General features: G+C 49.2%; 1 protein-coding gene across 2 annotated transcripts; it reads left to right on the forward strand.

The window, feature by feature from the left end:
- Window positions 1–1,315: 1,315 nt before the first annotated feature.
- Window positions 1,316–24,554, forward strand: PRAG1 (PEAK1 related, kinase-activating pseudokinase 1). Of its 2 annotated transcripts, none has more exons than XM_071431868.1 (6): window positions 1,316–1,447; window positions 4,352–4,744; window positions 5,862–7,681; window positions 15,789–15,946; window positions 19,210–19,943; window positions 23,231–24,554. In XM_071431868.1, exons 2-6 carry the CDS (start codon window positions 4,388–4,390, stop codon window positions 24,266–24,268), a joined length of 4,107 nt encoding a protein of 1,368 aa, XP_071287969.1. In that variant the 5' UTR covers window positions 1,316–1,447; window positions 4,352–4,387; the 3' UTR covers window positions 24,269–24,554. The 2 variants fall into 2 exon arrangements, with proteins under 2 accessions (XP_071287969.1, XP_071287967.1); XM_071431866.1 differs by lacking the exon at window positions 1,316–1,447 and adding an exon at window positions 1,721–1,855.
- The last annotated feature ends 1,179 nt before the right edge of the window (window positions 24,555–25,733 follow it).

The following is a 25,733-nucleotide window of genomic DNA, read 5'->3' on the forward strand; positions in this document are numbered from 1 at the left end:
CTACTGGAATCTCTGGGCATTAACAGGCTGACTTCATTAGAAAAAAGAACCTTTAATTATCCTATAATCCCAAGGCTTCTGGCATGGGAAAAGATTTCCTACTTGGGGTAAACATCTCAGGAGAATTCACTCACTTCAGTGCTGTTCCAGTGTGAACATAGCATGAATTTTAAATCTGGTTTTTCTTCTTAAAGCTGTCCTAGACTCTTCACTAAGAAGGCTGGTTGTGAAAATTATAGTGCTCTTTTGAAAAGAGTGGAGGCCTATTTTAAAGTTTCAGGTATGAAATTCAGATACTTGAATTTGAAGAAGTTTACCACCCTCCAGGATTACCCAGCCATGCAGCCACAACCTCATCTGTGCTAGTTAGAGCTGGGTTCTTTCCTCCAAACTTTCTAAAATAGAGAAAATGTCAGAAATTTGGGCCATTTGTTTTCCCAGCTCATTTCCCCCTCCCACAGATGAGCTGATCTGTGCTAGGAGAGGTTTCTGTCATGGTGAGGCATTTCTGAGAGATAATTTACTCAAACAACTAGGTGTGCTGGCACTGGGATCCCACACACAAAAAGATGCAGCAAATTGACTGTGAGTGGTTTGCTTGAAAGAAGAAGCGGGAGATTGTTAAGCAGATGTCTTCATGGCAATACAGCAAATTAAGTGGAGGAGTTCTGGGGTCTCTGGACTGTTTTAATAACTGATCAAAAAAGGAGAGAGAGAACATGAGCAGACAGCCACAACTGCAAAAGACCAGCCAGCCAGGATGTTTGCAAACTGTGCTACTGCCAAAATTCCCTGAAGGGGAAGAATTTACTGGGATGTTTGGTTCCTGAGAAAGATTTTTTTTTTCTATAAGTGCTGTGCATATCTCCAGTTTCTGTTTTGTTATTTGGGGCTGGGATTCTCCATTATGCAAGCCTATTTGCCTTTTTAATCCACTATTATGTATGAGACTAGGAATGCTTTGTTGCACTAAGGAGCGGTGACTTAAGCAAGGAACTGAACTAAGGCCCTGACTAGGGCAGGGGGAGAACTGTTTTGGTTTTCCCTAGTTTTGAAGAATTTAGATGCTCAAAACTACACACCACAGAACAAGTACCAGGGTAAGTGAAGACTACTCCTTTTCCAGCCTGCCCTAAAGCATAGCTCAGACACTACAGTGAACAAAATCTCATCCTGTTCCCTTTTAATGAAGCCCAGCCTCCCACACCAGCAGAGGTTCGATATTTTCCTGAGATGCTGTCTGCAGTTTTTGCACAGTGAGGTCAAATCCTGATTTCAGTTACGGCAAACTTCTCTCCCTTCCACGGCATCCCTTCGAGACGAACTTCACCATGTCGTTGTCTGGAAAGCTGATAGGTGAAGATGAGTGAACCCTCTGAACTCTCAGGCTCCCAGTGCCCTCCAGCTGGATCACTACCGTCTTCAAGGCTGGTGTCGGGGGTGCGAGGTGGGTTCGTGGTAGGACCCTATGGGATCGGCGCGGGGCTGCTGGGTGTGTGGGTGTCTGCATGGCCCGGGGGCGGATGCCCGCCGGGATGTCCCTGAGGCAGAGCCGGTCTGCGGGAGCGCTGCCGGGGCGGGGGTGCAGCGGGGATGCGGCTGCGAGCCGCGTACGCCTGCCGGGGCGCGGGCAGAGCGCTTTGTGCGGAGCGGGGAGGCGCGGGGGGCGCCGCTCCCGCCCGGGCCGTGCCCACGCCGTGCCCGAGGGGCGGGACCGGGGCGGGACGGGGCGGGGCGGCCGCTGCCCCCCGGCCCACGCGGGGCCCCGCTCGCCACTCTCCGGTGGCGGCGGCGGCCGTGGCGGGCGCGGCGCGGAGCCGAGCGGAGCGGAGCCGGCCGCCGCCGCGGGAGCCTGGTGAGCGGGGAGCTGCTGCCGGGGCGGGCACCGGGCCTCCGCCTCCCGGGACAAAGCCGGGCTGGGAGGGACCCCGGCGCCGCCACTCGGGGCCGGGGCGGGGCTGCCCGCGGCGGTGGGGCTGTGCCGCTGCCCACCGAGCATGCGAGCGGAGGGCCGGGGTGGGGGTCTGTAGCCGGCTCGGGGCGCGCTCCGGTCCCGACCGGCATCGCCGCCCACCCCGGGAGCCCCGGCGGGCTCTGCCCGGTAAACTTTTCCCGGTCCTGGTTGGCGCCCGGCTCCCGGAGGGTCCGTCTGGCAGCCAGAGCTCCTTGGGCTGGGGGCTTGGGGCTTTTCTTTGCGCCGGAGCATCCTTGCGCCGCAGCCCGGAACCTCTATCCTAGGGAACAGGTAGCCGGTACATCGGGTCCTCGCCGGTGCCCCGGGACGCGCGGGGGCTTCGGGAATGCCTCAGACCCTGGTCCTGGCTTTCGGCTTGCCCGGGGACAGACCCAGGTCCTGGCTTTCGGTCCCTTATCTCTCGCCGATCCCGGCCTGTTTCCCCGCGCGGCGCCGCGTGGGTTGGTGCGGGTGGATCCCTGGTGCCCAGCCGGCGTGCGGACACGGGCCCGCCCCGGGATCTGGGCAGCGAGAAATGACGGCTGGAGACAGGGAAACCCTGGTCTTTAACAGGCATTTGGCAGCGCCGAATATTAAACCAGAAGTGAAGAGTTTTTTCTGGCTTCGGTGCCTGCTTCCCTCCCTCTGATTTTTCTTTTTAATTTGCTGGCTCTCATCAGGACACTTGTTCAACTTCGGGTGATGCTGGACATTGCGTGCTAGATCTAAAAGGAAACAAAGGATAATATATTTTTAAAGCTGTTTTCCCTGCAAATACCATTAACCTCATTGAAGGTGATGGAATATGCCTGAGAGTGATTCGCTGCCCTTTGGTTAATTCAGACTCAATGAAGTCCATGAAAAAGCCTGTCTTAAACAGTGTCTTCCCTAAAAAGAGACACACGGCAATCTGATTGGTGAATCCCACTGATATTCCCTTTTTTCCCTGCTTTTTCAAGAAGCAGATCCTAATTTATTTGCCTGCCAGACAGAAGTCTGCAGGTGCTAATGGTTTAGCCGATCAAAGACACCCTTCCCATAGGTGCCACTTGAATTCGGAGATGCTTGTGGGTCAGTGGCTCTTTTCCCCTTCACTTTGTCCCACCCAGGCTCTTATTAGTTGTCTTTCTTTATGCCATGTAGTGTGGGTGGCTGTTAGAGGGGCTGGACAGGGCATCTCTGTGCCCAGAGGCAAGAATCTTTACTGCAGTGCAAGCTGGTTTAGGGGTGCATGCAATTGCAAAAGTGTCCATAGCTCTGGTGTTGTTCCACTATGCCTATGTGGAGGAAGTGCTTAAGGATCAGACTGGTAAATTTCGTTCATGTGCCTCCAGGATTGGAGTTTAAAAGTGCCTGTTCACTTGGAGACCCTCAGGAAAGGGACCTCAGTTTGCCTGGGGATCAGTTGGCCAGGGGATGATGACCTAAACTTGGTTAGATGAGGAAGGCTCTGTAGCCACGTGGAGAAATTGTGTGTCCTGACACCCTCAGCAGCCGGCTGCATTCTCTGTTTGATCTTCTTTCCCAATCCGCTGGGCTTTGCGGGAGTCCTCCTTGGAAGTATCTCCAAAGTTCTTAGTTCCAGGTTTAGTTCTACTGGCTAGAGTGCAATCAGACCTGGCCGGGAGGGGGGTGGCAGGGACAGGGACACAGGAATGCAGCAGGAATGTCTTGTTCCTGGGGCATTTCCCTCCTGGGGAAGGAAGATGGGAAGGAATCCTTGTCTGTAAGTAATCCAAGAGCAAAACGTTTCTCCCCTTGCAGACAATGAATCGTTTCAGCGAGCTGACACTGTTATTTGTGGCTCTTGGCAAACGAGATAAGAGCATTCTGCCAGACACTTGCTCAAATCAGTGCCAGCCCCAGCCCTGCTGATTGCCTTTCACTGGGTGGGAGAGGAGCCTTTGTGTACCACGGCAGTAATCACAGTGGTGCTTCTGGGTGAAGGAAGGTTGTTGCTGGTCCCCTTGGTTACACAGTCTCTGATTCTGGTCCTTGTGTCTCCAGGCCTTTTTATTTTCCAGAGGATGCCACTTTGGAGAAGAAATTTTTCCTGACTGGCTCTGCTTGTGGGGCTGTGAACAGCTATTTCCAAGACCCCTTTTCTTTACCCTTGATCTAAACCTTGCATGAGGCTGGTTTTACATGCTGATTAAGCAGGGAATTAAATCACATAGGAATGCTGCTCGCTTGATGTCTTCTCTATTACGGAGCTATGCTTAGAAGTTGAGACTTTTCAAGTGATTGTGTGGGCTTTAGCTAAGCTGTGAAAAAAGCCTTGTAAACAATATGCCTTTGTGATGAATGCAGAGTAAGTGTAATTATCACCCATCCTATTAAAAATCTTCCAGTCTGAGGGCATAATCAAGCTAATCAGACAGTGTTGTGCTTTTCCAGATGACTAGGTGATCCTTTCGAGTGGCTCGGGAGCAAATGCAAAATGAACAGTGGAGGGCAGTGCAGAAGACGCAGTGGGCTCTCAGTCTGACCCACGAGGATTTGAAGATGTCTGCGTGCAGTGACTTTGTGGAACACGTTTGGAAGCCTGGCTCCTGCAAAAACTGCTTCAACCCGAAGAGTTCCCATCGGCTGCAAACACCCCCAGACGTGGGAGCTTGTGGCGTGCTCCCGGATGGAGCTAGGACCAAGCCCGAGAGCCTCGTGTTGGAAGACGAAGGTATAACTACTTCCCCCTTCTCAAAGCCAACAATTGCTGTGAAGCCAACAATGATAAACTCGGATGTTTCTGACGCGTGGGCGGATGTGAATATGAATGCAGATCTGTCACAGGTAATGATTAATCCAGTCAAAGCATGACTTCCCGTTACTTACCTATCCTCAGAGTGCTAGGAATATCTGTTACAAACGCTTCCTTCCCTTTGTTTTTCCTTCTGGTCTTGACTCAGGATTTTAAGGCATATATTGGTTTCTCAGTGTATCTTTGGGTGAAGCTGAACGAGCTGTTGCTCACAAGCCATGTGCAGAGGAGCTTAAAAATACATTGTTTGTTTAGGAACTTCCGGTTTTAAAATGAGGATGCGGGTTGTTTTTGTGGGTAGTTTTACTGAAAAGATGTCTTGTCTGGTTGCAGTCAGTGCTGACTGGATCCGTGGTCTTTGTGGGTGAGGAAGAAAGTGCCCTGCCTTCCTACTCCTTCCTACCAATCTTTGCCAGAGCAGTAATGCCCTGTGGGTGCAGCTCCTCACCCTGACCAGTTGATACCAGCAGTGCCTCAGCAGAGTGACGCACAGGCTGCTGCCCCACTGCCTGTGGCATAGGTGTGCTCCTATTTCCCCATGCCCCAGAGCACAGTCAGGGCTCACCAGCTCTCTTAGCCTCTCACTGCTGTCCCTTTCTTTTCCCCTAAGGGGTGAAGGGCACACGAGTGGGACCTGCCATTGTTGGTGGTGTTTGATCTGTGCCCCCCCAATCCCTACTTCTGAGCATGGCTAGGCTGCTATCCCAGGATAACCCATGATAGTCTGTGTCTGTGTTCTTGAGTCACACACTCTAGAGCAGTGTGAAATGAAAATAAGCAGAGAGAGGTGCAAATATTCCTTCGCCCTCTGAATCTTTAATTGCACAGTGATTCACAGACAGGATGACAGGTTGGACATGTTTCTGGCAGCAAACCCATAGGAAGAGAAAGGAGAATGTCTTATTCCAGTGCATTGCCATTGTTGGTAATGCAAGGATTACAAATCGTCCACAAAATACGACAAGTGTAGTTTTACCTGGAAAGCTTTGTGGAAATTAGTGGTGAGGTGAGCACAGCAAAATTGATGGTGAATTCCAGAGTGCTGTTCTGCAGAGCTGGGCTTTTGTTTTTGCAGTTTTTACATTTTATTTGTCTTTCCTTTTGCATATGCATGTTCTGACAAGGAATTTGTCTCTTTGACCCACGCAGGCCAGTTGGGGTGTGATTTCCGGCAAGCAACTCCTGCTGAAATCAGGAGATGCACAGCGCATCTGCCTTGACAATTTTGGCAATGGTGGTGTGAGAAAACCTTTCCTTCACAACCAGCCCAGCGACTGCTTGTCTTGCTGTCCTCCCAGCTACTCCATGGTGGGTCTGCGTGGCCTGGAGAGTCGAGTGGAGAGAAACGTCTCCATCCACAGCCTGGTACTTGTGGGTGAGGTGGGCAAGCAGGAGGACAGAGCTAAAGACAAGTTTGCCCTGCCTCATCAGGTCCCCTGCCCTAATCCATCTGCCTTGGGGGACAGAAGCACCACTAATTCCAGCAGAAACACTTCTTCCCAAGCCAGAGAAGGAGCGGCACTCCCTTCAGGGCATGACTGTGGTCACATCTCCTCTGTCTTGGAAAGCGAAGGGGGCGAGTACTGTTCAATCACAAACTGTCACAAAGAGCACCCTGTCCCATGGGAGCCCTGTTGCACAGAGGAAAAGGCTGCACAGTGTGAGAAGGAGAGTCACACTCCCAGCGGGTGGAGGCAGCGGGATGCTCCCGAGATTCCAAGGCCAAGTGGCCGGGCAGTCAAGTTCAGGGAAGAGGAGCATAGAGCTGTGAACGTGGCCTTCTGCATCACAAAAGACCAGAGTGATCCTCTTCCCTATGCCCTGTGTTCAGACAGGAAAAACCTGGCTCTCCACACTGAGCCTGCCACCCTCCCTGAGGCTACGGGGAGCTGCAAGGCGGCTGCCCTTGCTTTGTCCCAGGAGGATGAGGAGTTACCTCTCCCTGGGGAGCCTTCTGTCACTGAGGGCTCAAGCATCCCTCAGCAGGCTCTGGTGGAGCCACAGCGCCCTCGCCTCACCGAGCCAGCCCATGGTGATCCCATCTATGCTGAGAGCACCAAGAGGAGGAAGGCACAGCTGAAGGCTGTTGGCAGCCAGGCAAAAGCAGAGAAGCTGGCCCACGGCACTGCCAAGGAGAAAGCTGATGGGTTGTGGAGGGATGGTGGCTGGGCTTTGGGAGGTGAGAAGGAGCACCAGGACTCCACTGGCCAGGTGGCAGCAAAGATAACTATAATGACAGCACACACTGAGGATGATCACAAGACAATATTCCTCAGCAGCCCTGACTCAGCGGTAGGAGTGCAGTGGCCATGTATCAGCCCCACTTCCCACCCTGATTTTGGGACTTCATCACCTGCTATTGAGTCTGGACAGATTTTTCAAGCATCTGGATGTGAAAACAGCACAAGATTTCATCTGGCAGCTCCTGTCAAGACCTCACTTACTGAGAGTCCAGCCATCCCCCCAAAGATGTCCAAAAACAGCCAGCCAGGCAGTGAGGGGAGCCGTGTGCCCCCAGTCAGCTCCCACGTGGGAAGGTTTGGTGATGACAACAGCCATGATGGAGCTGGTGCTCAGCTGCTGCCAAGGAGCTGTACTGATACAGGTGCCTTTGGGGTGACCCCTTCCCCCTGCACTCATGGGAATGGGGTCTCTGTAGAGGAGTCCAGTAGAGGCCTGGCAGGCTCATCCTATGACAGGAGGCAGAAATACTATAACCCAACGTGGACCAAGCAGGGCCGAATAGAGGAGGAGGAGGAGCAGGAGGAGGAGCAGGAGGTCTCAAACCACCCATGGACAGGAGGAGCTGAGAGTGGAAGAGCTGGTGCCGACTTTGTGGATGACTGCCCGATACTGGAGAGCCAGACTGGAATGATCAAATCTTCTTCTTTCTCCTTTGATTTCCCTAAAGACAAGAGCAATGGTGTGGAGTTTGCACCGCCGCCACCGCCGCCGAAAAAGCAGTCTAGGTACAGCCCCGTGAGTGTGTGCATGGTGGTCTGTTAACCCTTTGCAATTGGGAGCGTTGCTGCAGGAGTTCATTGACTGGGAGGTGCTTCCCATTCCTTTTTCCTCCTTTTCTGTCCAAAGGTGGGCTTTCAGGAGCATGGGGAGTGACTGCACAGCTGAAAAGCTATTTGTCTTTTTACTCTGAAAAGCTGTCTGATCTTTGCAAGTCTTGGTCTGAATGTCATGTGCACTTGTAAAAGCCCTCCAGGGCTGCAAGATATGGCCTTAAGTCCCAATATTCAAGTGAGAAAAAGGTCTGTGCTTGGGATGGCTGGTGTTTCCCAGGTCAGCTTCATTCTATCTTGGCAGTTCCTTGTATGTTGAATAGCATAGAAAACCTGGTTGCAATCTTCTCTTGTAGGTGGGACTGGGCAACTTTTCTTGATGCTAATAACAAGGACCTCCAAAATCAACATTTTCAGTTTGGCTCTAATGACTTTCTGCTTTCAAGGTGAACTCTCAAAGCTGCAGTTTCCCAGGGAGGGCTCCTTGCCTGCAAGCAGGTAATTGGAGCTTGCCCGATGTGGGCTTGTTATGTGTGGGAGCCACCTGGCTTCAGGCAACCTTCTCCTCTCCGCTTTCCTGCAAGTCAGGTTTGCAGGCAGGGCTACTGCAGGCCCCAAACAAAAGTGAGGGAGGGAGGGAGGGAGAGCTGTTCATCTGGGAAGGAAATAGCCCTACTAAGCAATTAAAAAAAACCTCGGGCTTACAATACTTAGTGTGCATTTAGTATCTGCAGCTGTGTGCATCACCAAACAAAAAAATAACCAAAAAAAAAAAAAAAGGGGAAAAAAGGGAAAAAATAAACAAAACAAAGGTCAAATGGGGGAAGAAAATGTGTTTTTCTCTCCATTAATTATGTTGTCTGAATATACCAGGGAAGGACTTTCTCCTGTTGCAGGTGTCCCATATTTGCTTTATTGTGTGTGGCAGTTTTGCTACCTGAAACTGTGCATTGCAGTTCAAACAGATTCAAATCGATTTGACTCCAGCTCCTTGATTTAAAAGTCAAGAGAAGAAGGGATGGGTGTTTGGAGGAGAACTTGGCCTTGGGGTCCATGGTCAAGCTTATGTGTAGGCATCACTGACCTACAGGTTGAGACTGTGAATTTTCCACGTGTTTTGGGATTGGCTAACCCAGGGAACTAGTGTTTTAAATTGGCCAAGAGGTGAACAAATGAGGTTTCTCAAGGGAAGGGAAGAGATGAACAAGTGGCTTTAGTTCTCCTTAATGCTGGGCTTCCTGCTGTGATGCCACATGCCTGCTGGAGTCAGAGGAAACAAAAGATCCACAAGCAAATGAGCACACAGATGTATTTGCTCTTGTCCTCTGTGTGGTGTTATGACACTAGAGGAGTGTGGAGCATTTTCTGCCCCTTTGAGGGGCTATTTCATGCTCCTGATGCAATTGGGCTGTGCCAGTTCTAACAATTGCTTTTGAGTCATCCTGATGAAAGCATCTGTGTGCTAGAAAGCCTGTGTGAAAGCAGGCAGGGAAACTGAGGTGAGGGAACACGTGGCATCCATGACTGGGATCTCTGGCAGAGCTGCAAACTCGCCAGGTGGTTGAGGTAGGTGTTGGTTACCCCCTGTGGCTGCAGGGCAGGTTGTGCTACAGGTATTTGTCTCCCCAGGGCCTTGATGCCTGTAGCTGAGCCCTGGGGCACCTTACTCAAAAGAGCTTAGTCCTGCCTCCAGCTATGGAAGCTGGAGCCCAGGGAGCCCAGCCAGCTGAGGAGCAGTAAGGAATGATCTGATCAGACTCAGGTTTTGCAAGCCCTGCTTTGTTTCTTTGCTTTGAGGGTGCTTGGTTTTAGTCTCAAGCAAAGCAGGGGCTGCTGTGAGCGTGTCAATGCAGGAGCCAGGGTGGTGGGAGGGATAGCTGCATGCACAGCTGCTAAAATCACCATGGTGGCATTGTGTCACCCTGGGTGTTGTTGCAGCTTCAGGCCATGGCCTGGTGCTAGAGGAACATCCCCTCTGTTCAGCCTGGGCTGCAGACTGAAGAGCCAGAATCACAAAGATGATTCTGAGGCACATCCAGGCTCTCCCAGTGCCGGGCAGCCTATGAACATTGTCCCTGATGGAAGAGCCACTGATTCTTCTGTTAGGCTTATGTACTCCCCACACAGAGAGAGCACCTCAGCCCAGGACATTCCCTGGTGGCTCAGCTGCAAAAACTCCTTTGGGGGATGGAGGTGAAGCCAGTGTAGACCTGGTTGTGGCACAGGCTTTGGACTGGGGGCTTAGCAGATCAGGGTTCATCTCAGCTGCAGGAAAGCCATGCAACTGTCCTTTTTCCTTCTAGATCTCAAGCTGCAGCAAGGCATTTGATTTCATGCTGAAAAATTAAGTTTGCCTGTTTGACTTTCCCAATGAAAATCAATGGCTTATTTTAAGGAAAACTTGCATGTGTGTTTGAATAGTTATAAAGCAGAGAAAGAAAAAGTGAGTCTGTAGATCTTGTTTTGTTCATCTTGGCTTTAACAATTAAAAGGGAAAATTTTTTTACAGGGTTCATTCCTTCCAGAGACTGAGGAAGCTCTGGTTTGGAAGTAAGTTGTCTCTTAGGATGGCAGAAGGAGCAATTTCAGGGGGGTTTAAAAGTTGTCACAAGAAAAGGAAAATAATTAATATGTGCCTGCTTTTGGTCCTATATAAAGCTATTCTGGATCTCTTGCAACTGTTTCTTCGTACAATCCTCTTTTTCTGCTTGTTTGAAAGATAATAGATATTTGATGTTTGCTTGGTCTAGAATAACAGATAAGAAATAAGAAAGATAAGAAACAGAATGATAAATAAGTATAATTACAAGGGGGAAAAGGCTGAAAAGGGAAGATGGTGGCTGATCTTCTTCCAAAAGCTGGGAAGGTAGTTGACTAGGGAAGGAGCTCACCAGGGAAAATAGGATCCTCAGGATATGTACGTGCAGTGATGATTTAAAGGCTCTTTGGTGTAAAATGCACTAGTATGGCCTTCGGTTTCTTGGCACAAGGAATGAATCTTTGCTGAAATTTATGTCTCTCTTATGCAGAGGATCAGGCTTAAATAATCCTCGTGGTTTCTTCTAGCCTCCAGAACCTTGACGGCTAATTTATTTCGTGTGCCTCTTAAAGAAAGAAAACAGTGATGCTGTTTTGCATCTTGAGCCGCTTTCATCACAATTAGTGCCACCTTCAAAAGGCAAAAGAAAGCTTCTGAAATTTGCTGAGTGCGCTGGCATGGGGTAGCAAAGGTGCAGCACAGCACTTCCCCACACCTGTCACTGCTGAACACAGCCAGGGAGAAAGAGCCTGAGGAGTGCCAGGATTGCCTGTTCCGGTGCTGCTGCCACCGCTTGCTGCCGGAGGGAGCAGAGCGCAGGAGTGTTACAGAAAAGCTGCAATGCTGGGAATTGGATCACAGGAGAGGAGCCAGGTGTTGGGAATGGGATCGCCAGGAAAAGAGCCAGGTTTGTTCCTTGCTGGGGAGGTGGTGCTGGCTGGTGGGGTTGTGCTGTATTTTCTTGCCAGGAATCAGTCTGTGACGGAGCAGCAGCTGTATCTGAGGCAGGATATTCCTCTTTTCTTACTGTTCCTGAGGCACCCATTTCTCCTTGGAGCTCAGTGTCAGGGTGTACCCCAGTGACAAAACACACTGGCTTAAAACGTTGTCATCTATCAGCTTATCTTTTAGGAGTTTGTTTCTTTTAAAATTAAAGTCATTCACTTTTCTGTGTGTTTCCTGTCTTACCACTTAAAGCACAGGGTTGAAAATGGAAATTAGATTCTTTACCTTCTTTACCACATTAGAGTATGCAGCGATTGAATTTTTGACTCACCTACCATCTTAATTCTGTATCCTATCTGAATTTTCCTGTGCATCTCCAGACTCCAAACCCTTGTTTCAACTTAATCTTGGCTACATAAAAACCCTCTAGTACAGGGAGGAGCAGCGTATCGCTCTGAACAAAGCTAGGAGTTCTTCAAAATCCTTTCTTTTCCTTACCTCAGTTTTGGTTTCTCAACATTTGCCAGCTGATAGCAGAAGGATAACTACAAATCTAAGCTTCAAATGTTGTAAGCTCCTGTATGCTGGGTTTTAATTTCCCTCTGCAACCAGGGGAAGATGCTGGAAGAAACAGCAAGTGGCAAGAGGAGGAAGATATAATTATTCACGTTTCATGATAGACAAGCATATGGTACAATGGTGCTTCCTCTTGTGTAATAATTATGCCTAGCCATATGTTGTGTTTGATGCTGTAATGCAAGTCTGGCTTTTCTCTCTTCTGTGCATTAGTTCCATTATTTTATACTGGGAGGGGGTGTCTTGTTGACATTATCACCAAACACCTCCTGGAGTGCAGTTTGCTGTGTGGTGATCTCTGTGTGTTCTCTGTTCTCCTCTCCTCGTTGCTCTGTCACATGATTTATAAAGCTCAGCTTCTCTGTTATCTGTTCACTCCTGTCATCTGTGCTGAGGAGGAGTGTCCTCCTCCTGCTGGCACAGCAAGGCTGGGAGACCCCTGTGATGGCACTGCAGAGTGACAGTGGCTCTGTGCAGGGCAGAGGTGCCTTGCACATCCTCCTGTGCTGCCAACAGGCTGCCCGTGGGATGGCTGTGGGAAGGGAGCCAGCGGGAGCCTGCGGGAGCCTGGCAGCTTTTCTGTCTGAGGGGCCTCCTGCTCTCAAAACCTGCCCGTTGCACTTGTGGGAAGTAACCAGATCTCCGTGTCAAATCTCAGTCAGGAAATTCAAGAGGAAGGTATGTCCAAAGTCCAGGGATTCCTGGGGCAATATCCCAAGGCATGTGGGTCTTCTGCAGTTAGGGGAGCCATGCTTTGGGGCCCATCTCCACTGTCTCTCTGAGAAGTGCAAAGCATGCAGTTGGTGATGCAGCAGCATTAGGTGGGACCCTGATCTGTGGAGAAATGTGAATTTATACACATGGCTACTGGTCAAACTGAGATACAGGAAAGATGAAGCAAACCCTGGCCAGAGGTGCAACCTGAGACAAGGGAAACGAGCCGGGTCCCTTTTCAGTGTTAAGGGAACTCCAGACTATGGGTTTGTTGTTTTGTTTTGGTGTGCTTTTTTTACAAGACCACTCTTTTCAATCTTGAATTGTTTTAGGCAGGACTGTGAGAATCATGTGGAAAGTCAGCTGGATGAAATTGTTCATGATGGGAAAGCTTGGAAATAGGGAATTGGAAGGGTTGCCTGAATATGCCAGGCTATTGCATAGAGGATGTTGAGTAATTGAAGTGTATTTTAAGCTACCAGAATAGTTGGAGAGCTGAAAATCTGTGAAATCCTGTGGGTTTAGGTTATTAGATTGGGAGAGCTGACTCTGGTGACCTGTTCTTTATGCACAGGCACACAATGACAGCTCTGGTGCTGCTCTTGAAGTTGCTGGTTATGTTTTAGGTGCTGAGCAGGCATTTTTAAATTGATGTAAATTAACTACTGTTACATTTTTCTGAAGAGGAGTGTAGCCCACAGATGTTTACAAGTCAGTGGTGCAGGGCACAAACCCAGTGTTTTCTTTGGGTTTAAGATGGGTTGTGCTCTTTATTTCCAACACCCTTTGATGATTTCCAATATCCTTTAGTGAAAAGGGCAAGACAGAAAATAGCCACCTGTGCCCTTGCGCTCAGGTGAGGTGGAAGGAATACTAGCAAAGCAGGGGATGTTTAGGGTAGCAGTAAATCAGGCTCCCACAGGCTGTTGCAGCAATGAGCTGTTCAGCTCTTGGGGTGGAATTTTACTGAAATGGGAGAGTTTGACCCTAGCAAGTTTTTGGTAGTAATTCTTCGGTGGAGTGGGCGGTATTTGATTGTGCAGGCTGCACCCTGCACAAGCTGCTCATAGGAAAAGAGGGAGATGTGGGGCAGAGGTAATTCCAGAGGTATTAGCTGGCCAGGCTGTAACATCTGAAACAAGAGCAGGATGTCGTTTAAGCGGCAAACAATTTCTATTTCGGTGCGCCTATTCAGGAACTGCGCTTTGCATCAGTCACGGCGGTGCGGGGAGGAAACGGGGCTCTCTCTGCATCTGCCTTCAGCCACGCTGAGCACAGCACAGCCAGGGCAGCAGCCAGCACGGCTCTGGCCGGCGCTGCGCCCAGGTTGCTTGGAGGAGGAATAGGTGTGGCTGGGCACGGCGGACCTTGGACCGCGCCGAGCAAAGTCTCCTCTCTCCCTGAGTGCGGGAATGGTAAGGCAGCTCCGTGAGTTTGTGTTTAGTGATGGGAAAGAAACAGAAATGCACCAAGGTTTCGGGGGGGCTGGGGGAAGGAATGTGTTAGAAAGCATCTCATCTATGTGAATCAAGACCAGATATTTTGCTAAATCTTTTTTCTGATGGATTCAAATGCCTCTTTGATTCTTGCTGGGTCAGACAGTGTACTGACATGGGTGTGCACCCTTGTGTTTTTTCCATCCAAATTACTTAATGTTAAACATCGGAGAAAGTTATAGGATAAAGCTGCATCTTTATAGTAAAAAAAAAAAAAAAATTTAAGTGCAGTTCGTTGCTTTCAACAGCATTAGCCATAACAGACCTAAACCCCTTAAACTCTCTGTCTGTCTCTCTTTCTCTCTTTCTCCCTCTCTCATTTTTTTAAACTGTGACCTGTGTGGTTCATTGTGAAGTTTTGTAAATTGTCCCCAAGAGACTTGCTGTGATAAATTCATCACTGGTGGAAGATCAATGTCTCTCCTGAAGCATACCTGAACTGGTTTTTACAGCCTTATTTTCATCAGCCCTTGAGTATTTTTAGACCAAGGCTGCTCAGGCAAATGAGGAAGTCTGGCAGAAGTTTCTTCCGGGCTTCTCATACACTCTGCTCTCCATGTGGTGGTGTGGACACAAGAGTAAGTGCTTTGTCTGGATTGGGAATGAAACATTTCTCAATCTTCAAATAAAAGTCTGTGTCTGCTGTGCTTGGGAGTTTTGGATGAGGAGGGGTCCCATGCATGTGACCAGGGTGCCACAAGAAAACGGTCGTGCATGTCTTTGTTTGTCTTTCTCAGCAGCCATTCAGCCGTCTGATTAGGAAACACCGGATACCTTCCAGCAAGATAGCTGGTGGAAGTCCTTTTACTTCTGTACAAGTCTGCTCCTAACCTTTTTACATTCTTAATCAATGTGTTGAATTTTATCAGCAGATTGGCAGTTTTGCTTAAAAAATGTGGGCTGATAACCTTTGTGTTCTGGCTGACAGAGTGGGAACTGTACTGATGCTAAGAGTGTTTATGTTCTTCTGTGCTGCCTGATTTCAACAGTTTCTGTTGTTTTCCAAGGCAGAAACATGAAGAAAATGCAGGGGAAATTGTTTATCTTAGCAAAAAATCCTGCTTGCCTAAACTGGTCACTGAAACCATGACCTAGCAGGTTATAAGCCCAGTTTATGGTTAGTTTATTTATTTTTTAGGTGGAAGCTGCATGGAAAACTGCAGGTCTTACATTAAAAACTGTTTGGTAGGTTCTGAGTTTGGCAAACTCATGTTTTCTGCAGAAATGGTTCTTCTTTTATAAGGTGTTGGCTGTTAACTGTGATGCATGGTTGGAGAGGATGGACTCTTCTGCTACCTCCTGCCTCTGTCATGCAGGAATGGGGTTCACACACCCAGCCTCAACTTGCCTTCTGTAAAATGGGAGCAGTGATGCTACTTCCTTCCCTTGAGAACTTTGTTGAAGGCAAACACTGGTGGGTCCCCACTTCTGAGCGGCAGTGGCCAAAATAGGATGTGGTCCAGGACCTCACATGTTCTAGGTGAAGGAGGTGCAGACTTCAGCTGAATGCTCTTGGCTCACTGGCTTTCCCTCTCTGATCAAGTACAGCTAGTTTGGCTTGGGGACTGCAAGCCTATAACCTGCTCAGAGTCTGTGGGATGCAATTCCCCAGGTACTGGAGAAAGAAGAAAAGTGCACAGGAATGAGGTAGTTTGGTGTGATAATACACTGTGCAGTGTGTGGATAGGCAGAGACCAAACTAAGGCTGCTCTCAGCTTGAATCTCCATGCAAAAGTGCAGGCAGGATATCCTTTTGCCATCTGTCTCCTGACTTCTCTTTCACTCTCTCTAGGCACGCTCTGAAAATGAACCCAAGTAACACTGAGTTGGAGAGAGTCAGCAACAGCTCTGCAGAGAGCCTCAGCCCACCCTTCAGGAGTGCCCACGTCAGCTTCACGGCCGGCTCCAGCGACAGCCTCGACTCGGACACGCAGACCGGCAGCGATGGCAGTAAGTGACCACTGCCTGTGGGAGAGGTGGCATTGTACCTGGGACCCACTGCCCATGGGACAGCATCCTCGGGGCAGGGGTCATGAGGGTCCAGCCCCCAGCTCCCCCAGTGACCCTTCATCTTCCCACTTCTCCTACCCTTCTGCCTCTTAATGCACTCTAGATGAATGTGGCAGAGTCAGACCAACATCACAGACTTTTTCATTCAGCACGTGCCAATATCATTCACCCTGTAGATCTCCTCTTGTCTAGATAAAATCTCCATATAGAAACAATCCTGATTGTGCTTCATGCATTTCACACTGTCACAAGAAGCCCTGCTATAGAAAGTCCTACGTAGATTTGAGGAGTACCAGAAGGAGTTTTGTGCTAGACATGATCTCTCCCTCTCATTGTGTTCCCAGTTATTTCTTAAGGGGAAAAATCTGCCTGCACTCGTTTAACTGAGATTAAAAAATACTTACTATGAAGTCACTTTTTTTCATCAGTGTGTAACTTAGACATGCACTAACGTGTTCAGCAGCTCAGAAAGTATTTCCTTAGCAAGAGCAGCCTTCATGTAGTGGAAGTTCTGTCTTTCCAAGAGCAACAATGTGCAGCAATAAAATTAAGAGCCAGAGCTCTGGAAACTCCGTTTTTCCACCACTAACTTGGGAGTCTGAGAGTGAGACCTTGCCAGGAAATTGTACAGGGGTAAGAAAAACTCACATGTGTTGGATCTTTACTTGCTAGGCACAGAAGCATTTTGCTGTCAAAAATGATAGGAACAAGAGGATTTCTCTGCCTTCACTAACAGAAGCAACTGTTTAAACTCATCATGGGGAAGATGAGTTTTTAAATGAACACTCAAATGCAGCTTGTCTTGCTGATGCAAGCAAGAAGCTGTGCAGTCAGTCACTGAGTGAGGTGAGCTCAAATTAATTGGCTATGTCAGATGTTAAAATATGAAGTGGAGGGGAGCTTTTAAGCCCTTGACACGCAGAAGGCCTCCATGCTGAAGGTGCAGAGCACTGTTAGGAGAGTTGTGAAAGAGGTTAATTCATTACCCTCTGCTTGGGGCAGAGCCCAGCAGCATATAAAAAAAACTTAAGAGCAGTTTGGCATTTGTGGCTAGGCATGTGCACCGGTTGCCAAAGATTCCAGTGCTGACGTTTGTTTCCTAAGACTCTCTCAAGTAAATCTTGTCTCTTGAAACAGGGATTCAGCTGCACATCCTGGCAGAGATGCCTCTGGTGAGGTACTCATGGACTGCACACTGAAGAATTTCTCTTGGCTCTATCCTCTGTTAAAGCCCTGTGGATGGAAGTGGCATGAGGTGTCATGCTGAATGATCCCTGCCTGTGGCTTTTGACAGGGTTTTAATAGAATCTTTCCTGTGGACCCATTAGAGTATGATGTGGGTTTTCACTAAAGCTTGGGACATGAATCTCAATTGTTAAGGCAGGTATTTCTTAGCTGAAACTGGAGACCAGTCACTTGCTGGGCAACTGGGTGTACAATGCAGGCACACACCTGGGGCAAGGGTCCAACAGGAGTCAGATAGCTTAGCACCCAGGCACTAGGGCAAAAGAGACGTGTGCTGATTCATGTTTTCTACAGAGCTGTTTCTGAGCACAGAAATGGGCTGTTGAAACAGCTTTGCATGGGAGACAAACCTGCAGAAGCTGAAATCAGTGCTGCTCATTCCTGAGGTATCTCTCAGTGATGTTGGTGTGATTGGATAGATTACGGGAGGTGCACACAGAGGGCCTTGGCACTGGAGGAGACAAATGGGAATTGACCAGTGCTACCACAGTCTGGTGAGGAGGGATAGGGCCAGGTGGTGCCAGCATCCACTGGTAGCTGAGAACCAGGGGATCTGCCCTCACCTCATGTGGTCTCAGGTGGTGGAGCAGCTAACAGGGATTGCTGCTCTAGCACAGCTGGTGCAAACCTGCAAGTGACGCGCCAGGACAGGCTGGGAGCTCAGGGACCTGAGCTCCTGCACTTGGAGCTTGTTCGTGATTGCTGGTGAGTCACTTGGGCTATGAGGAGACAAGTGCCTTCTGCGGGCTGACACGGAAAGTGCCCCAGGGCATTCCTCTGGAGCAGGCAGAAAGCTGCTGTGAGGAAGTGCCTGCTGGCAGCTGAACCCTCAGCAACAGCTTTGTGAGGAGGAAGGATTGGCTGCTACCACTCTGCAGCTTTGGAAGATGGATTTAAAGAAAGCAATAGATCCTGCTGTCTGCTAAACTATTTGCTATTGGCTTGGAGCAAAACCCCACCTTTCAAGGTTTACACTTGCATATGAGTTGTTAGCAGAGTCCCGTTTCTCATTCAAGTGGCATAGATAAATTCCCTTGAATTATTGTCTCTCTTCTTTTAATTTCCCCTCTACTCCTCATGTGTTCTTTCTCTATGACCTGAAATTATTGCTCTTTATTTCAATGTCAGATCACCTTTCTGTCCTTTTTTTAAATGTCCCACTTCTTTCATGGCATGTAAATGTATTACGCATCTCCATTCTGGCTCAGGTAGGAAAGCAGCTGCTATGGCTGCCCCAAATGAGCCAGCCATCCCAACCCAATCCATGTGCACTTGGCATGTGGAGCTGCTTGGGGTAGTGGGGCCAGCCTGCCCTCTGAGCAAAAAATAAGCTGGGAAACAGGCCATGGGGGGAAGGCCAGATTTTTTTCAGCAAAATGGAAATTGCTAAAATCCCAGGCTTGCTCAGCAACCCTTCGCCAGTGTGAAGCAGAGAGAAAGGTTCGATGTGCTTGGAGTGCTCCAGTACAGCCAGAGGGCTGGAGCTGTGTGCCATGAGTCACTCTCTCCTTGTCATGCCCTGCTGCTGAAGCACTGGGTGGCAGCTCCCAGGTGAGAGAGGCTGTGTTAAAAAATTGTCCTTGTATCAAGTGCTTCATTCTTACCTCCCAATGGATGACATCACGGCTTAAATATTTACCCTCTACTACCTTTTTACTACTGTATATGCAGTTCATAGGGGAGTGGTTTCAAGGGTGGGGAAGTGCATTTCTCTGGATGGCTGGTTGCAGCCTGCTTTGCAAACCTGCTCTATTAAACTGGATTAAATCCCTAACCCCTCCAGTGAAACTTTGCAGTTGTGAATAGCTGAAGACTGTGGACTGGATTCAGATGTAACTTGGCTTGCTGCTTTTCTTCCCAGCCAGGGCCCTGGGGGTGGCAGGGATATGGAGAAGAACCTGTGCTCTCAGCCTGCAAGGCCCACTCACGGCATCTTCTTGTGTGTTGCTATCTCCTAGGACACTCATCTGAGCCGAACCACTCGCCTCCTCCAGCTGAGAGCCAAGTGTTTCCCTCTGTCCCTTTCCTTTCTGTCTCCACTGAGGATGGTCCCTCCTCTGCCCCCAGCTGCCCACCCCCTCTGCCCCAGAAGAAGACAGTGATCAGAACTGTGTCTTCTCCCGATGGCTTTTTTGGGGGACAGGCATCTTCGGGCAAAGCAACTGGTGCTGCCAACCCCAGGCTGAATGTCAGCCATTCTGAGAGCAATATGTGCCTCCGAGAGGAGCCTCCCTTCATCCACCCAGCCCGCCTGTGGGGCTGCCCTGGTGCCTTCTCCTCCTCCGAGTCCCTGGAGAAGAGCTCCAAAGGAAACAGCTACTGGGGCTCCAGCACCGCCAAGAGCACAGGGGCTTGCAGGCCCAGCAGAACCCTCCAGTCCCTCTCCTCCTCACAGCTCAGCGTGTCCAGCCAGGTGTCCTCGGCCTCCAGCCTCCACAACCTCCTGAGCAACATGGACAGCAAGGAGGGGGTGTACAGCAAGCTGGGGGCGCTGTACGCTGAGTCCCTGCGCCGCCTGGTCGCCAAGTGCGAGGACTGCTTCATGCGGGAGCAGAAGAACGAGCTGCACTTCAGCGAGAACAACTGGTCCCTCTTCAAGCTGACGTGCAACAAGCCCTGCTGTGACTCGGGGGACGCCATTTATTACTGTGCCACTTGCTCCAAGGACCCTTCTACGACCTATGCTGTGAAGGTAAGTCCACAGCCAGGAGGTGTACAGGCCTATCTCCATCTTCTAGGTGGAGATGTGTGCACTAGCAGCACATGGCGTCTCATACAGTGACTTATTTTCTCTGCTTGTATTTCTCACAGGTGAAGTTAGGCAAGCAAAACCCCTTCCAAAATTGCCCCTTTCCCTTTACTGCTTGCAAAGGTTAATTTGGAGAAGGAGTTTTCATTGTAACAAATGCCAGTCAGATTTAGCTTATTGCTGAAGGGATCTGAAACCCAACCATTTTCTCTCTCTGGAAACATCTTTGTGCAAATACTCTGCTGTAAACTCAGAGGCATTCGCCTCTGATGACACAAACTGATGAAAGGCTGCTCAAAAGACAGCGTTTTTGCCTCTGCCTGCCTTTTAAGTGGAAGCTCTGACCCAGATACTGAGTGCTTATATGATCTTGAAACTACAGACAATAAGATATTGCAGATCCCAATTAAACAATGCGAGGCTGACCCAGACATGCTGTGTAAGGTCAGGTCTGAAATATTTTCCTGTAACTCCATGGAATACATGTTTTGAAATGGAAACTTGAGGTGCAATAGTTCAGCTCTTTGAAACCTGGATAAGTAAGCTTATCCAACCAGTTCCATGGACATCCTGTGGATTTTGGGTTCTTCATCAATGTTACTACTTGAATACAGAGATTTTAATTTCCCTTCTGACTTAACAGTGGGGACATCTCGCTGCTGCTTATTCCTCAGGTTGTTTTCAAAGCCTAAAGTAATTCCCAAAAAAGCACTGTCAGAGATGCATTAAGGAAGGAAAAAAAAATCTCTGCTGAATACTTCCCACCATTGTGAACTCTAAGGGTTGTTTTAGAATGTTTTAATACATCCCTAAGGGATGTTCTAGTTAAGTGGTAGCTTAAAAGCCAGTTCATATCCTAAAGGAAGTACAGCCAACCCAACCCGGGGGCTGTAAGTAACCAGAATCGAATTAGATGAGATCTTGCACCAATACCCTTAGTCCAGCACTCAGAGCCACAGCTTTTCTTGTGTGTTACACCTAAATCTATCACAACTTTCTTCCTGAAGCCTAAGAACTGTTGTGCTCCTTTTCAATCTGCAGTTCCCTGTGGCACACCCACAGCTTTGCTTTTGCCTACTGTGCTAGGTGGGGTTCAGTAACTCAGCTCTGTGGCTGCAGTGCATGAATTCCTGCCAAGGCAGAGACAGCACATTTCAGCCTCCTGACAGGACTGCACTTGTGTCCCTGTGTGTGAAGTGGGCTTACTCTGTGCCCTAGGTACACTGCAGAGCAGTTTAACAAAGTCAACGCCACTGCAACAAGGCCATGCTCTGTGCCAGCATAGTGATGTTGTGTGTGTGTTTATCCATGTGCATAGATACGATTCCTGTGTGCCACCATCCCTTTGGCAGCCAGAGTAGGGAACGAATAATTGTGAAACAATTCAATTGGCTGAGCCCCTCCTGGCTCCTGGTATAGATTTTTTGACATGAAAGAGATCATAGACCTGTAGTTAATATTAGACTTGGAGAGCTCAAAATGGGCAGAGGATCAGACTTGAGCCAAGGAGCCTATTGAGAAAAAAGCCAGAGTCTGAGCTGTGCACAGACAGACATGACTATGTATAAAACAGTTTGGAAATGGCTTTAGAGGAATTAAGCCAAGATCTGCTCCATGCCTTGGCTTCTTTCTCCACTAGAGGTGTGTGACTAAGCCAGTCCAGGCTCCTACTTGGAGCTTTCAGCAGGGAGGATGCCTCTGGTGCAGCCAAAATCAAGAAGAATGGCTGGATGGGGAAGATTTCCCTGTATTCGTCTGGCTGTAGTTATTCTTCCAGAGACTTCTCTCTTGCCAGGAATTCCCCCCCTTTTCCTATGCCTTACATGACTTTCCTTTGGGAGGAGGAACAAGCAGGTTTGTTAGCCAGAGGGCTGGAAGGCCTGCTCTGCATTTGGGGACCTCCTGCGTCACCCTGGGTCCCAGTGCATTCATCTGCATTCTGCCTGTCTCTCCATAGCTCGTCTTTCCACAAATAAGCCAGGGCAGGGTATTTTTGTTTAGAAAAGAGAGGACAACAGGGATTTGAAATGCCCCATCTCTACAGTTTGGTCTCATCTGAGTGAATTATCTGTAAATGCCTGGATTCAAACCCTTGCTAGAGGAATACAAAAGCAGCCCTTTTCTTCAGCTCTATTCTTGTGAATACTTTAACTCGGAGGCAAAATTGATTTCTCGTTGGGTTTTGCACACATGCTGTGACTGGCACTGGCACGCTCCAGGCTTTCAAACCTTTTATGCTGAGTTTCAGCCTGTTGCTTACTCCTGTGGATGACATATAAACACATCACTAAATAAAGGGGAAAAAAGTACAATAGAAATGCCAGAAGGCCCCATAAGCTAATGGATACTCTTATAATAAGCCTGGCTTTGAGTCTCTAATGCAGTATAAAGCTAAAATAGGGAAGAAAATGATGATAGAAGTCATGTGGGTTAAAGAGAATCCAGATTATAAAATGCATTTTTCTCCCTAGAGTTTGCTGCACTTTGACTTCTTTCTAGGCCTGTTGTAAGCTCCCATTTTCTCTTTGGTGGGTTTTTTTGTTTGTGCTGAGGAGTACAGCTTATTGCTGTTTTCCCTCAGCCGTTGATCAGGGGCTTGAGAGCAGTTGCTGATACACAGAAGTGGAATGGTTGAGGAGGATGTGAAAGTGGCTCCAGGGCTTGGGACCAGAGAAGGATTAGGTGGGAAGAAAGTGCTGGAGGCTTCTGTCCCCCCCTCACCACGAACAGCACTATTGTTCACAGTCACCTCACATTGAATGGGGCCTCATCCAGGAGTGTTAACTATCTCCAGAGATGGAGACAGCATGTCTTCTGCCACAAGCTTTGCTTTTCTCCCTTCAGGAATGTCTCTTGGGTTGGAGGAGTTTATCTCAATGATATCTGTGATGTAAAAGATATGTTGCTTCTGTTGGCAGTGAAACAAAATCTTCAGAAGTTATTCATGGTAGGACTACTGTCCTCCTTTCCTCCAGTTCCTGGCAAAGGAAGCGTGCCCAGAAATGCAACCCACACAGCTGGTGGCTAAGGTTGGGCTGTTGCAGGACAAAAACAATCCTCAAATTAGGAGATAATTTAAAGTGCTTAAGGATTCAATGCACATCTTGCTTCTCCTGTTGTCTTCTGGAGCATCTGCAAATCACAGCTTAGCATCCCACCTCTCAGCTTCTGGTCTCTGCCCTGTCTCTGTCACTGGCTGATGAGACTTTTCTTTTGGTCTCTTTTCACAGATTTGTAAAACCCAGGAGTCCAAGGTAGCTGCTTCCTACTGCAGCCCTGCAGTGCCAGTTCACTTCAACATCCAGCAGGACTGTGGGCATTTTGTGGCCTCCGTCCCCTCCAGCATGCTGCTGGCCTCAGATGTGGGGAAAAGCATGGCTGGAGATGGCTTCCATCCCTCCCGCAGTGCCAGCGAGCACGACTGCGTGGTGGTCATCACCCGCGAGGTGCCGAGCCAGACCACCGCCGACTTCGTGAGGGACTCGGTGATGCTGCACCAAGCCAAGCCGGAGCTGTACGAACGCCGCGTTTGCTTCCTGCTCCTCCAGCTCTGCAACGGCTTGGAGCATCTCAAAGAGCATGGCATCATCCATCGTGACCTGTGCCTGGAGAACCTCCTGCTTGTGCCCTGCAAGCCCCCCATGAGCTGTGTGAAAGCCAAAGATGACAAACACTTGCCCCGCCTCATCATCAGCAATTTTTTGAAAGCTAAACAGAAGACTGGAACTGGAGACTCCAAGCTGAAGAAGAGCCAGGCCCGGCTGGCCCCGGAGATTGTGTCGGCTTCTCAGTACAAGAAGTTTGATGAGTTTCAGACTGGTATTCTCATCTATGAACTGCTGCACCAGCCCAACCCCTTTGAGGAGAAGGTGCACCTCAGAGAGCAGGAGTACAGCCCTGAGGACCTCCCTGCTCTGCCCAGCCTGTCCATCTACTCCCGGGGACTCCAGCAGCTGGCCCACCTACTACTGGAAGCAGATCCCATCAAGCGCGTGCGTATCACCGAGGCCAAGCGGATGCTGCAGTGTCTGCTTTGGGGGCCCCGAAAAGACCTCATGGAGCAGCCCCTGAGCCACGAGGAAGCTCTGCGCCAGGTGCTGCAGAACTGGGTGGACATGAAACGTGCCCTGCTCATGATGAAGTTTGCAGAGAGGGCCGTGGACACGGAGCGGAGCGTTGAACTGGAGGACTGGCTGTGCTGCCAGTACTTAGCATCTGCTGAGCCAGCCTCCCTCTTGCACACATTAAAACTGCTGCAGCTGCTCTGACCTTGGCTGTGTCTTGGAGGCAGCTGAGGGCTCCTGACTGCCTTGTGGCTAAAGGTAGACAGCCCTTTCATACGGGAGAGGTTTGAAGCTCAGCTGCGAATGCATGTTCAGCTCCTGGCCTGCACTGCAGTCAGAGTGCACACGGCATGTTTAGTATCCCCAGCACTGTTAGTTTGTGAGCAGGCAGAACTGGGAACCTGCCCCTATTTTGGGGGATTTTTGGTTTTTTGGTATGGTAAATGTGGACTAATAAACTCCTGCCTGCATGTGTGCATGTTTCTAATGAGTTCACTGTACTGAGTTGATTTCTGGGCCTATGGGACAGTCCTGTGATCCCCACCTCTCCCAAAGCATCAGAGCCTTTTTGCCTGGGAACAACACCACACTCTAGAGTGGGTAGCAGGGATGAGCGGGTGGCTGATTCTCTTCAGGAGCAAGGGTAGTTCACATAATGCTCCTTTGCAAGGGAGAGCCTGGAGTTTTCAAATTCACATCTTTTGGGAGTTTTGGCATCCATTTTGCTTTTCCCTTTCAAAACAAAAATTACTGCTTGTTTCTGTGTATCAGGTCTTTTTTTCTCTGTGGGCAGTTCAGGATCAGCTGCCTGTTACTAAATTAGATACTAATACAGCCTGGCTTTCCTGCGTAGTGGTGCAGCTGTAGTGGAGCACCACTGTTGGATGGGAAGGGGTGAGAGGGAGCTCAGGGTGGGGTCTGTTCATGAGAATGATGCTGGGAATTACCCCTTGTAAAGCTAATGAAATGGAAAATCCCCAATTCACCTCCAAGGCCTTGGGGGGAAAGCCAGGGCCAGGTTGCTTTGCTTTCCACATCCCTTCAGCTCCCTCCCTTTGCCTGGTAATTCACCTGTCCCTTCTGTCTAACATTTATTTAACTCCTTTATCGTGAGATGAGCTGGCATGTGAAAGGCTGGGCCACTGCAGGCCGGCAGGGTCTTATTGCTGCTGGTGTTTGAATTAGAAATGCATAGGGCTAGGTGCACTGCAAGCATGTTTCTCCAACAGATGGAGGCAGGAGCAGCACAATGAAAGGTGGAGAAACTGGCTTGGCTCCCTTCAGCCCCTTTCCCTCCATCCAGACATAGAGCAGGCACTCAGTTTGGGAGAGAGGCAGTGTTGCTGAGGAAAAAAAAAGATTTTTCACCAGTTGCAAGCTTCTTTTACTTTTCCACCCCAACATGAGGCAGAGATGAGTGCCCTGCTCCTGACATCAGTTCTGCAGCCCTTGGAGAAGCGGTAAATTTGGGACATTTGGAGAGAGCCCAGCATCAGCTTAACTGAGACAGGATGTCACTAGCTAAGCTTCCCAGCTCTAAGAGGGAGGCATTTATGAGCATCTTCCTCCAGCCTTGATTCACCTTCAGACACAGCCTGGTCTTCTGGGGAATTTTAATTCCCCAGGTTTTCTTGACACTTTGTGTACTTTCTGTGAATCCTTTCCAGGC

Source organism: Agelaius tricolor, unplaced genomic scaffold, assembly GCF_023055355.1.
Source record: "Agelaius tricolor isolate 1412-34295 unplaced genomic scaffold, bAgeTri1.0.p SCAF_8, whole genome shotgun sequence".
Taxonomy (NCBI): domain Eukaryota; kingdom Metazoa; phylum Chordata; class Aves; order Passeriformes; family Icteridae; genus Agelaius; species Agelaius tricolor.